At 57.3% G+C, this 13529-nt stretch overlaps 1 protein-coding gene across 1 annotated transcript; it reads left to right on the top strand.

Moving 5' to 3' along the window:
• The first annotated feature begins 68 nt into the window (after positions 1-68).
• On the top strand, positions 69-12478 carry SNRNP40 (small nuclear ribonucleoprotein U5 subunit 40). The gene is made up of 10 exons (XM_075438085.1): positions 69-298; positions 659-788; positions 1271-1364; positions 2633-2798; positions 3291-3413; positions 4390-4510; positions 5214-5296; positions 5731-5792; positions 9976-10079; positions 12040-12478. Exons 1-10 carry the CDS (start codon positions 83-85, stop codon positions 12087-12089), a joined length of 1149 nt encoding a protein of 382 aa, XP_075294200.1. The 5' UTR covers positions 69-82; the 3' UTR covers positions 12090-12478.
• Positions 12479-13529: the final 1051 nt, after the last annotated feature.

The raw sequence follows: 13529 nt of genomic DNA, 5'->3' as shown, positions 1-13529 counted from the left end.
GGCCGCGCTCCACCAGTCGGCGCGGCGGGAAGCGGCGCGGCCGACCAATGGGGGAGCGGGCGGGCGCGCGCGGCCGGCGGCGATGATCGAGCAGCAGAAGCGGAAGGTCCCGGGCGGCAGCCCCGGCCCCGGCCCCGGCCCCGGCCCCGCTCCCGCCCCCGCCCCCGCTCCCGGCGCCGCCCCCGGCCCCGACCTCCCGCTGGTGCCAGCGGCGGCCAAACGGCCCCGCCATGAGCTGCCGGGGGCGCCGGGCGGCGGCGGGGGGGGGCAGCCCGCCCCCGGGGCCCTGCTGCAAGCGGTACGGGGCGGGGGGACCGTGAGGGGACGGGGGGGCTGGAAGGGATTGAGCGGGCTGGGAGGGGACGATGGGGCGGTGGAGACGTGAGAGGACGGCAGGGATGGGGGGGGTGGTGAGGGGACAACGGGGCTGAGGGGGGAGTGAGGGGATGGCGGGGCCATGAGGGGGGGCCATGAGGCTGGGCACGGTGAGGGGTGAGCAGGGCTGGGGGGGAGGGAGGCAGCTGTGAGGGGACCATGGGGCTGAAGGGGGATGATGAGGGGATGATGGGGCTGGGGGGGGTCCTGGCGGGCCGGGGGTGCCCCTCATTCCCCTCCCTGGTGTCCCCCCCTCACCCGGCTCTGCCGTTGCCTCCCGCAGGGCCCACCACGCTGCTCCTCGCTGCAGGCCCCCATCATGCTGCTCTCGGGGCACGAGGGAGAGGTGTACTGCTGCAAGTTCCACCCCAGCGGCAGCACCCTCGCCTCCGCCGGCTTCGACAGGCTCATCCGTGAGTACCGGGGATCGTCCGGTCCCAGGCCGCGGTGCTGGGACGGGGGTTTTGTCTCGGCCCTCCAGCTCGCTGGGTCCCGAGCTTGGAGTGCTTCGCCGGGCGGGGAGCGAGAAGGTCCTCGGGCAGGGCTGGAGCGCGCCTTGCTGGTCACCGCTCTGCAGCTTGGGCTGCTGTCTGTCTGCGTTCGACTGCAGCAGTCCGCAGAAACACAACTTTTAGTGCTTTGGTTTGCTGTGGTGGCAATTATTACTTTGCTTAATCAATTCAGCCTGATTTAAAACCGTAAGTCAGCTCAAACCAGCTGTCTGTCTCCGGGGGCTCACACGATGCTGTGTTAACGCTGCGCGTCATCCCAGATTGGGGACGACAGTGGCGGTGGTACCTAGCTCGTTTTGGTGAATTCCCAGGGCACGGCTCCAGCCGCAGCAGGGAGGTGTTTCTGTCTTCTTTGTTCTTACCTCTCCGTTCCTTCCCCCCAGTGCTGTGGAACGTCTACGGGGACTGCGATAACTACGCCACCCTGAAGGGACACAGCGGGGCAGTTATGGAGCTGCACTATAACACAGATGGCAGGTGAGTACCTGGCAGGCGCTTTTGGCCTTAGGCCTGGCTTTTCACAGAATCCCAGCATGGCAGGGGTTGGAAGGGCCCTCTAGGTCACCCAGTCCAACCCGCTGCCCAAGCAGGGTCACCCAGAGCAGGCTGCACAGCACCGTGTCCAGGCGGGGCTGGAATATCTCCAGAGAAGGAGACTCCACAGCCTCCCTGGGCAGCCTGGGCCAGGGCTCCGTCACCCTCAGAGGGAAGAAGTTCTTCCTCGGGTTCAGCTGGAGCTTCCTCGGCTTCAGTTTGTGCCCGTTGCCCCTTGTCCTGTCGCTGGGCACCACTGCAAAGAGTCTGGCCCCATCCTCCTGACCCCCACCCTGCAGATATTCAGAGGCATTGATAAGGTCCCCTCGCAGCCTTCTCTTCTCCAGGCTGAACAAGCCCAGCTCCCTCAGCCTCTCCTCGGAGGAGAGATGCTCCAGTCCCCTCCTCATCCTCGTAGCCCTCCGCTGGACTCTCTCCAGTAGCTCCTCATCTTTCTTGAACTGGGGAGCCCAGCACTGGACACAGCACTGCAGATGGGGCCTCCCCAGGGCAGAGTAGAGGGGGAGGAGAACCTCCCTCGCCCTGCTGCCCACACTCCTCCTCATGCACCCCAGGATCCCATTGGCCTTCTTGGCACCCAGGGCACACTGCTGGCTCATGGTCACCCTGTCGTCCCCCAGCACTCCCAGTCCCTCTCCACAGAGCTGCTCTCCAGCAGCTCAGCCCCAGCCTGTACTGGTGCCTGGGGTTGTTCCTCCCCAGGTGCAGGACCCTGCCCTTGCCCTTGTTGAACCTCATCAGGTTCCTCTGCGCCCAACTAACCAGGCGGTGCCCTCGATTTCAGTCTTGAGGAGCCAGGGAACATTGGTGTCGGTCATCTGGGCACCGCTGGGTAGGGAAAGAAAATGTGTGAGATACTTGCTAATTTAAAAGGGTGTTCTGCTGTTGCGTCTGAGCCATTGCCACTGTGCTTTGCTTCCTGTCTTCATCCCAGGTGGTGTTTGAGGAGGCGGAAAACCAATCTGTATCTAGAAATGGGGTTTAATGGGAGTGCCTCCAGCGCGGCTGCCCCCCTGTCAGTCAGCCTGCTCTGAAATGCCACCTTTGTCTGGGCGTACAGGGAAGGTGCTTCTCCGTGGCGTGTTCCCACTGAATATTTCCAGCTTTGATCGCGGAACTTGGGAGTACAAAAGGTGGGAAGGGAGAAGTGTTTCTGCAGTTGAGAGCCTCACAGGGATTTTTCTCCACAGCATGCTTTTCTCAGCATCCACAGACAAAACCGTGGCCGTGTGGGACAGCGAGACGGGAGAGAGAGTGAAGAGACTGAAGGGCCATACCTCGTTCGTTAACTCCTGTTACCCAGCGAGGCGAGGGCCCCAGCTCGTCTGCACAGGCAGCGATGACGGGACGGTGAAGGTCAGTGTGTTGTGTAAGGAGATAGTCTGGAATGAGAGCAAGATGGGACCTTTGAAAGAGATTTTGCGGTCTTCTCATTTAAGTGGGCTGAATTCAGCCTTTCACTACTCTTAACAATTTTGCTATCTAGTAACTTTGATTTCAGAAATAAAAAATCTGAAATAAAATTCAACTGCTCTTTTTTTTTGTAATTCTTTGGGTGGGGGGTTAAGGAGATTCATTTCTTAGTTGTACGTTTTCCACGGAACTGCATTAACAAAGTATGAGAAAGGCGAGCCGTGACTGCGGCCTCGCACGCCGGCCCCTTCCCTCCCCGCGTGCCTGGGCTCCAGCCACCCCAGGCTTTTATTAGGTTTTGCATAGAGACCTCCTGAGACCTAAAAGGGAATTTCAGGAGAGCAGTCTGAGTCTCTGCCAAGTATCTGTGCAGCTTCCTGTAATTTTATCGTTAAATATGCATATGCAACCTTTACAACTGCTGTGTCTTTTCAGCTGTGGGATATCAGGAAAAAAGCGGCCGTCCAGACATTTCAGAACACGTACCAGGTCTTGGCTGTAACTTTCAACGACACCAGTGATCAGATCATCTCCGGAGGCATCGACAACGATATTAAGGTAGGACGCCTGTGTCCTCATGTGCCTTTCCGACTGCACACGCCTTTTCCATCCCGTCACGTCTTGCACTGCTCAAGGACAAACGTGGAAGCCTGCCGGTTAGTTTTACAGTCGTGAGAACCCCATGGACCCGCTGTGTCCGACCTCGCTGCTGATGCAGGGCCAATAAACTTGGAGGGAGCTGCTCCAGGGCTCTTTGCCACGTGATGGCCTGGGCAGCCCTGGCGTTCCTGGCCAGGCGCCCCAGCACTGCTGTCACCCGCTGGAGCTGACACGGTGTGCCGGCTCTTCTGGCAGCCTCTGCCCGTCCCGGAGGCTCCAGAGCCGTATATGAGGTAAACTAAAGAATATGTGGTGACATATCCACACTCTCTGCCCTCTGCTCCCGTTTGCAGCTTACTTTGTCACCTGCTACTGTGGAAAGTTCTTATTTAAGAGCGAGCTCAGTGTTTCATTCAGCTGGTAACTGAGGTTCTCCCGGTAGCAGAACGGTTCAGTCTGTCCTTTTAGACTCGGGCCCCAGCGTTACTGAGGCATGGGGAGCATGTGCTTGTCAGAGAGCCAGCGCTGAGTGTAGCGCTGACATGAGATCTGCTCCCACTGCCCCTTGGAAGGCAGTCACTCTTTGGGAAAGAACAGCCTGAAATTTTGGGGATTGGACAAGTGCTGCTCTGCGCCGTCAGTCGGTGGGATGTGGGAGCTGGGGGAGCTGTAGCCAGATAGAGAGGGATTGCCGCATGCACGGGGCTGCTGAGGTTTAACTCCTTGGTGGTTGAACACTTTGGGTGAGAAGTCTTCTAAGAGGCAAATTCCATTTTCCCTACGAGACATATAAAATCCTAGCCCTGTATTTTAGCCCTTTAGACCCCACCAGCCCAAACTGAAAGCTGCTGTCATCAGCTGACTGATCAGTACCTGTGTGAAACGCTTTGGTCGTGGCTGTCTCTCTGTTAAACCACAACGTTGTGTCTGAAAGGTGTGGGACCTTCGCCAGAACAAGCTCACGTACACCATGAGAGGGCACGCGGACTCGGTGACAGGCCTCAGCCTGAGCTCGGAAGGCTCCTACCTGCTCTCCAACGCCATGGACAACACGGGTACGCCCTGCCTGCGGCGCGAGCGCGGCCGTCAGGCGCTGCGCTCTTACGCTAGCTTTGCGTGGCGTTACGGAAGGGACAGCTTGGAAAAACAAGAGCCAGGCGTGGGGTGGGCTGGAGGGCGTTCGGCTCCAGGCATAAAGCTTGAATTCTGGTTGTTGCAGCAGTGCCAGCTGCATCCTTTGCTGGGTCAGAGCGGTTTGTCTCGCCTGGCGAAGGGCAGTGAGGACGTACCCTGCAGCACAGGCGGCTCGCGCGGGCAGTTGAACGTCTGGTCTGGCTCTTGTCGGGGCGGTTTGGCTGCTTCCCCGCAGCGGGGAGCGACAGCGCGGCTCCCAACCGGCCTGCCTGCTGCGGCAGGGCGCTCGGCGAAGCTGAGCTGAGCGGGAGTGTGGTCCTGGAGTGTGTTAGAATAAGGCAAATGCTCATGTAAGGAGGTGGTGGCTCGGTTGTGTGAGAGTGGTTTTGGATCTTTCCCCTCCTGTTAGCAGTGGTCTTGGTGTAATTATAAATTTCTGCGTTTGACCTTTCATTTCAAAGCTTTCTGCAGGGGGAAGCTGCTGGTTTCCTTTCGCTTCTGGGGAAACCTTGGCACGAAGAGAACAGGGAGCACGACCATGTCTTTGCTCGTTAGTGGCATGTCTTAGGAGAAGGAACGAATGCCTCTGCCGTCTTCAGCTAATTACTGTGAACTCTGTTGCAGTTCGCATCTGGGATGTGCGACCATTTGCCCCTAAAGAGAGATGTGTAAAGATTTTCCAGGGGAATGTGCATAATTTTGAAAAGGTGAGTGTGCTGCAGGCCAAACCGTGATTGTTGGTAAAATGCTGCTGCTATTAACTTTGCTGTAAATTGTTTTTTAAATGCAAGTTTAAACCAGAAAGGCTTCAATAAGGACTCAAAGAAAGATCAATGCACAAAGTGGGATTCCAATTAAAGCCACGATAACAAGATTTCCTTGCTCAGTTCAGCTATAATTAGCTGTAAATGAAGTATTTTCTACATTTACTATCTACTTTGTGTAAAATAACAAGGCACTGGATGTTTCCAGCAATAAAATAAAATCTGTAATTACCATCTCATCTTCTGAAAGGAGATCATTAAAGTGGTGCTTGTGATATTTAAAGTCTTGTGGTGATTTTAATTGAAGTGGAAGGGGAAAACTAAGTCTTTCTTTGGAAATAGATCTGTGAACGTTTTGGGTTTTTTTTTATTTTTAGAATCTTCTGAGGTGCTCTTGGTCCCCAGACGGGAGTAAAATCGCAGGGGGATCGGCTGACCGGTGAGTTACCGCTGCGTTTCTCGGTTACCATCAACCCCAGAGAGTTTTGCAAGCACTCCTGAGATGAGCTGGGTCATGTCTAAAATTAATCTGAAGACTGAGAGCTTTGCGCAGAGTTGTGAAGACCCAAACGACTCCCTTCCGTGAGCGTTGTCTGCCCTGATTACAGTAGCGATGTCTTTACATTGCCTTTGTGTCAGCGGAGGAGCACCGTGTTGTTGTAAAATCTTACTATTATTGTCAAAAGCTGACTGGAGAGGTGCGTTACTGCGTGTGTTCAGCCGCAGGATCCAGCACTAGGACCAGAGGACGACAGGAGCGTGGCTGTCAGTGGACTAGGTCCCTGCAGCCGTATCGGCAGACGCTGGTGAGAGTCTTTGAGAAGTGTGTGTGGTGAGGGGTTACACTGATAAGGACCACAAATACCAGTTAAATTGCTGCATGGCAGCTTGCAGGAGGCACTGGTGGTGTTCCAAGGACCATTCTTGATCCTTAATTTAATTGGTGAGTAAGAAGAAATAAAGATCTGACTAAATTGGCACATATTGGACTTTTAAATGAGATAGTCTGTAAGGCAACCGAGGAGTGAAATGGGTGGAGGGAGGAAGCTGGCAGAGGGTCCGTGCTAGACACCGAAGGTCACTGTGAAGGATACCAACCTCCGCTGGAGCAAGCCCAGCCGCGCCGTCAGTGACGTCAAGACAGAAATTCCTGCAGGCCGGAGTCCAGGGCATGGAGCAGTCGTAATCAGCAAATTAATGAGTCTCTGCTAGAGGATAGGGAGAACTTCAGCTCTCGCTGCCCACGTATAGTGGGGCCAGCTGCCACAGCAAGTGACTGAGTCGTGACTCTCCTTCCCAGCTGTGGTGGGCAGTAGTGGCAGTGCCCGTGGCGGGGGAGATCCCCTGCGCGTTGGCCTGTCGAGGTTGTGGCCAGTCCGCTCGGCGGTGAAGGGTGGCCGCAAGGCTTAGGCCGTGAGGTTACTTCTGCAGGTGCTGATGTAGCTCCGTGGTCTGACAGCAACTTTGTCGTGACATTGATGGGGAGGAGCACGCAGCCAGGTCCCGGGGCAGGTTGGACAAGGCTGCTCAAATCTTGCTGCCATCTCTGAGCTTTGAAGATTTTTCTTTTTTCTTTGAGAATGAGTATCTGCTGGGAAAGCAAATTGAGGTTAAACAAATGTTCATTTGTCTGAGCAAAAAAGAGTTCCCCAATGACTACTCTTTTCCTCTGCATTGCGTGGAGTGTGCGTGTGTGTGTGTGTTGGAGGGACCATCACCTGAATATTTTTTTTGCTGTTGAGCACTGCAGAAGCATTATAGGAAAACCAGCCTTGTACAGTGCTTTCCTGCTTTGCAATACCAAATTAAAAACACAACAGCAGATTGCTTTGAGAAAACATTGGATACAGTTCTTACCTGCTAGATAAAATAGTTGTGCTTGAAGAAATGCTGCTTTAAGTAACATTTGTGACTTAAGTTGCCTTAAGTTGCAGGCTTGAATTTTTCCCTTTTATATGTTTCAAGAAAATAAGCCAAAGAACAGCACCAGCCTGAAAAAGAATGCCCCTGACAAAGCAGGTCTGCCCTGTGTTGGTACCCAGTGCCCTCCCTACCTAGCTAGCAAGCGTTACAAATGATTCAGTGCTTCTCTAGGGGGAAAAGAAGCTCACTTCTATTTCAGCTAAAAGACAAGCTAATTATAAAAGCAAATCTTGTTCTTTGTCCGGTCTGCAAAGCCCTGACAAGTGGAAAGGACCAGGTGAAACTGCGGAACCCGTTGCTGGTGGTGTTGCACGAGCCTGAAACGGTCTGGCCGTGGGCTGCGTGCAGGGCTGCTGGCCCCCGGCGTGCCCAAGTTCTGCGGGCGAGACGCGGGGATGCGCAGGGCGTTTTCGGAGACTTTCCTTTGGAGCAGTGTAATGCAGTGATTGATTTTCCACCTTTTTTGTGGGCTGTCCCCATGGCCTCACCCTCTGCGGTCCCCTGTAAATAGCCATAGTGATGCCTCGAATGAAGAGTTGGAATGTACCCTCAGCAAGTTTGCTGATGACACCAGACTGGGAGGTGTGGTAGATACACCAGAAGGCTGTGCTGCCATTCAGCGAGACCTGGACAGGCTGGAGAGTTGGTCAGAGAGGAACCTGATGAAGTTCAACAAAGGCAAGAGCAGGGAGGACCCTGCCCCTGGGGAGGAACAACCCCAGGCACCAGTACAGGCTGGGGCGGACCTGCTGGAGAGCAGCTCTGCGGAGAGGGACTGGGAGTGCTGGGGGACGACAGGGTGACCATGAGCCAGCAGCGTGCCCTGGGTGCCAAGAAGGCCAATGGTCTCCTGGGGTGCATCAAGAGGAGTGTGGGCAGCAGGGCGAGGGAGGTTCTCCTCCCCCTCTACTCTGCCCTGGGGAGGCCCCATCTGGAGTCCTGTGTCCAGTTCTGGGCTCCCCAGTTCAAGAAAGATGAGGAGCTACTGGAGAGTCCAGCGGAGGGCTACGAGGATGAGGAGGGGACGGGAGCATCTCTGCTACGAGGAGAGGCTGAGGGAGCTGGGCTTGTTCAGCCTGGAGAAGAGAAGGCTGAGAGGGGACCTTCGAAATGCCTCTAAATATCTGCAGGGTGGGAGTCAGGGGGACGGGGCCAGACTCTTTCCAGTGGTGCCCAGCGACAGGACAAGGGGCAATGGGCACAAACTGAACCAGAGGAAGCTCCAGCTGAACCCGAGGAAGAACTTCTTCCCTCTGAGGGTGACGGAGCCCTGGCCCAGGCTGCCCAGAGGGGCTGTGGAGTCTCCTTCTCTGGAGATATTCCAGCCCCGCCTGGCCGCGGTGCTGTGCAGCCTGCTCTGGGTGACCCTGCTTGGGCAGGGGGTTGGGCTGGGTGACCCACAGAGGGCCCTGCCAGCCCCTGCCATGCTGGGATTCTGTGATTCTCTGGGGCGTGCGGGCAGCAGAGCCACCCTTCATGCCAAACCCTGCCAATTACTGTCCTGCCGCTTCCCTTTCCAGGTTTCGGTGTAGCTGCCAGTCACCTCCCTACAGAGCAAAACGAGAAGGCAGGGTGAGTGCAGCCCAGAGCTGGCAGCTATGCTGAGCCACCGATTTTTTTTTGCGGAGCTGTGAGCCTCGTAAGAAATGCCGTTTCGCGCGGCGAGGCTGTTGTGTTTGGGACGGAGGGATGCAGCGTTCCCGTGCAGCTGGGGCGCGGCATCGCCTTGCCTGGGTTGTAGGATGTTGCTCAGAGCTCTCTTTGTTTTGATGTGTGAAAAAATCCTCTCACCCCTACGGATGCTCGCTATAAGCGGGGTCAAAGCGTCGCTCTGCTTCCCGCTGGAGCTCGTGTGCGGCCAGCCCTCCATGCAGCCCACCCCGGTGAGGGACGAGCAGTGATCTCGGGTACAGCGTGATTTACAGCACAGCACCGTTTCCGCCACTCTCTGAGACTGTTTGTGAGAGCAGTCTGAAAGCTGCTCTGCGCCTGGTGCCCGCAGCTGCTGTCTGAAGGGTCGAAAGTGTCTGGGTGGCTGCTGCGCTGCCCTCCAGCCGCGGTGGGTGCTCGGGAAGGGCCCGGCAGCAGTGGGACCCCCAGTGAGGCCTGCAGGAGGTTAATCAAAGGGCTCAGTGCCATCTGATCGGCCCCCTAATAAGTGCTGGGAAGGTGATCACGGCTTTAATGGCACAGCAGGAAGAAATCCATATAGAAGGCTGTTGGCTCTGCGGGGTTATGCTGTAGCAGGGGCTGGGGGAGCACCCGGGCTCCTCGCTGCTTGCCAGCCAGCCCAAACCAAGGATGACCGCCAGGCTTGCAGGCAGGTATTTGCGAGGGTGAGCACCCTCCTCCCCGCTCCCAGCGCTGTTTTCCTCCCTTAGCCTGCTGTGCTGCTGCTGTATTGAGGGTCTGTCTGGTCTCGCACTTTCAGATCCATCTCCGTGCCACGAGGGATGCCATGGGGCTGCCGTGCTGTGACAGCACCAGGGCTTTTAGCACCAAGTTGACGTGTCAGCTCCTGCCTCCTCAGACCGCTGCTCTTCGGGACTTGGCAATGCAGCATTTTGCTCCTGAGGGGCTCCTTGTTTGTCCACTCTCTTTCAGCCCGGGCGGTGAACCGCTGCAGGAAGAAGCTGTTGGTGTGGGGGCCAGCTGCTTTCCCGTCTCGAATGCCTGCACTCATAATGACTCTCTTGTAGGTTTGTCTACGTGTGGGACACCACATCCAGGAGGATTTTGTACAAGCTGCCAGGCCACGCTGGGTCGGTGAACGAGCTGGCTTTCCATCCAGAGGAACCCATTAGTAAGTCCTCCCTACCTTGGGTTAGCTGAGGAAATAGTTTCAGGGCTGACTGACCTGCTGATCTTCTGGGAAACAGCCCCGAAATTGCCTGGGGCCCAGAGCCCCGAGTACCAGAGATCAATTTAGGGGTAGCAGAGTGCTGCCTGCTGCTCTCCCGCAGACAGGAGCTGGGCTGGGTGTGCCCTGGGGTCCCGGGCTGAGCGCGGGGGCTCTGCTTGCGTGTCCTGCCTGGGGGCAGACCTGGGTGGTCTGGGTGGTGGTCACTAGGGGGTGGCCCTGAGCTGTGGCTTGGCTGCCGCTGCCTAGGGCTTGTGCAGACTTCCCAGGGGCCGTGCAAAAAGGTTTTGGGGTACCTAGGTTTGGACAGCAGGGATAGCACCGTACACTGGGTGGTCACAGGAGGACAGTGATCACCTGGGAGCTCGTCTCCAGCCTGGGGTCTTACTACTTACCCAAAAGCTGGAGCAAGCAAAGAGAGCTCTTTGAGCAGCAGGTTCTGTCCCCGTTCCAGAGGTGCCTGGCGCGTGGCGCTGCGTATCAGCGCTGCTGGCTCTTTCAGAGCCGTTTGAACCCCCATGCGTTAGCTGGGACCAGGTTTCGTACCGGTTTCTCGGCGCGGCGCGCGGCCCAGGGCTGTAGGGTGCTGTTTGTTTCCGTGGAAACACCACACCATCGGCCAGGTCACCGCATTGCTCCAGCCAAAAATTGTCCCGAGTCACCCCCGAAGTGAAGCCAAGAGCTGTGCTGAGGGTGACAGTCCCTGCAGCAGGGCGGTGAGTTCTGGCTGCGTTCCTCGGGTATTCGCTGCCCTGTCTGCAGATGGGAGGCCGTGCTGGAGGGGGCAGAGCAATCTCTGCTCTCCGGTTTGGGGCGGGTTGTTTGCGGTTGTGTCCTGCTGAGCTCCTCCCTGTGAATCCCATCGCTCAGCTTAAAGCGAAAACTAAAAACCTGTCGAGGCGTTGCACGCGAGTTACGCGATTGGTTTCTGTGAGCATCTGGGAGCGTTCGTCTCGTAAATCGCCGCGCCCGCTCCGCGATCCTCGTCTGCGTGGGGGGTGCGCGGGGAGGCCAGAGGCCGCGAGGTGACAGGCACCGGTCTGGGACGCCGTGTAGAAACCCCCCAGGTCTCTCCTGGACTCGAAGGAAACCGTTGTCAGCGTCAGGAGCAGCGCTTCTGGGTCGTTCTCTCAACACTTGTGCCTCGAGTCCCCTGAAGGGCCCTTTTCTGGGGGAGGTGGTTCGGTGTAGTCGGGCGCCCGCTGCGTTTTGCCTCTTCTGATGAAACAATAACGGCGAGGCGAGGGTTCCCGGCCAGCCTGCGCCCTCTAGCGGCATGCGGGCCCGGCTTGGGGTCCGAACGCTCCCTGAAGCATAGGAAAGCAAACTGAAGCAGAGGAAGCTGCAGCTGAACCCGAGGAAGAACTTCTTCCCTCTGAGGGTGCTGGAGCCCTGGCCCAGGCTGCCCAGGGAGGCTGTGGAGTCTCCTTCTCTGGAGATGTTCCAGCCCCGCCTGGCCGCGGTGCTGTGCAGCCTGCTCTGGGTGACCCTGCTTGGGCAGGGGGTTGGGCTGGGGGACCCACAGAGGGCCCTGCCAACCCCTGCCATGCTGGGATGCTGTGATTCTGCCATGAGACAAACCCTCCAGGATGCTTGAAGGGAGCGGTGACGGCATGTCTGCGCGCCCCTCTGCCATCTCACCGCGCAGGCACTGCGGGCGTTGCGCCGTTGCACCTGCCTTGGGACAGGGGAGCGGCAGCCAGGATGCGTGGCGTGCGATCGGGTGGCAGAGCAGCAATTCCATGAGGTGGTTTTGGGGGGGGGCGAATGAAATTTGGCTTTCCAGATCGCTTACAGCACGCGAAATGAGTAGCTCAGTTCCGACGGTGTGTCATTGGTGGAGGTCTCCGCACCGGAGTTGTGTTTAATTTCCGTATTCCTCCCTTCCCCCTCTCTCCCTCAGTACTCTCCGCATCCAGCGACAAAAGGCTGTACATGGGGGAGATCCAGTGAGGCCGACATGGAGCCGGTGGGACGTGCGCCCGGCGCCCCGGGTTCGCGGCGTCGGACGGACTTGCTTCCCCCCGTGCCAGCCCCTCGCGCTCGTGGCGGTGGGAGGACGTCGAAGCGGCTTGCTGCGACAAGCGGCCCGCTCGCAGGCGCGGCTGTCTGCGCCGTCTCGCTGTACAGCTTTTCTCCACCGCCCTGCGTTAGGGAGGAAGGAGAATTTGGAATTGAAAAGATTTGAACTTTGGCTGTACTGCAGACTATTAAACCCTTACCCAGATCGCTTGAAATTGGTAACATTTGTTTAAAGTCCGTATGTGGCTTGTATATTCCCTGTCCGGTTTCTCTTGTGTTTTTATATGGTCAAAACTGAAATAGATTGCTTTTTACAAGAACTGCGTGAGTGGGATTTATTGTCTTCTGTTTTACTTTTCTATTGTACAGTACTAAATCAAGGCCCCCGCTCGTATATAACCCGGGGAAACCATCGACGTTAACTTCAGAAGAGCAGCTTTACTTTTTTATTCACGGCAATAAAAATGACCTCACTTGAAATAATTATTGGGCTACTACTGAACCCTATTTTCATGTTTTGAGTAAAATCCAGCCTCCTGCTATAAATAAATGTACAAGGTTTTCTGTGGCAGGCGCGGTGCGTTCCGTGCCCCGCGGTGGGGGAACCGCGCCGGCTGCGTGTCCCTGCTCCCGCAGCGGGCTGCCGGGAGGAGCTACGAGGTGGGGGCAGGGCCTCGAGCAGGTTGGGTCTGTACCTCGTGCAGCTGTGGGTGGTGTGGGGTGCCTGCACCCTGCCTCGGCTTCACAGGGGGACCTCACCCTCTGCCAGCTCCTGCCCTGCAGCCGCGGAGCCGCTGCCCGGCCGGCTCTGCTGCGCCTCTGCCCCGGGGCTCAGCCAGGAGGGAACGGTCTGCCCTGACTTGTCCAGCGCAGGGCTGCGAGGATGAGGAGGGGACTGGAGCTTCTCTCCTACGACGAAAGGCTGAGGGAGCTGGGCTTGTTCAGCCTGGAGAAGAGAAAGCTGAGAGGGGACCTTAGAAGTGCCTCTAAATATCTGCAGGGTGGGGGTCAGGAGGACGGGGCCAGACTCTTTCCAGTGGTGCCCAGCGACAGGACAAGGGGCAATGGGCACAAACTGAAGCCGAGGAAGCTCCAGCTGAACCCGAGGAAGAACTTCTTCCCTCTGAGGGTGCCGGAGCCCTGGCCCAGGCTGCCCAGAGGGGCTGTGGAGTCTCCTTCTCTGGAGATGTTCCAGCCCCGCCTGGCCGCGGTGCTGTGCAGCCTGCTCTGGGTGACCCTGCTTGGGCAGGGGGTTGGGCTGGGTGACCCCAGAGGTCCCTGCCAGCCCCTGCCCTGCTGGGATTCTGTGAGTCCCCGTGTCACTGTCTGACGTTAGTTAACTTGTGGTGAAGCGTACGTGCTGCGTTTCTC

Source organism: Opisthocomus hoazin, chromosome 17 (assembly GCF_030867145.1).
Source record: "Opisthocomus hoazin isolate bOpiHoa1 chromosome 17, bOpiHoa1.hap1, whole genome shotgun sequence".
NCBI lineage: Eukaryota > Metazoa > Chordata > Aves > Opisthocomiformes > Opisthocomidae > Opisthocomus > Opisthocomus hoazin.
The sequence above is the reverse complement of the archived record's forward strand: the minus strand, read 5'-3'. Positions and strand labels throughout refer to the sequence as shown.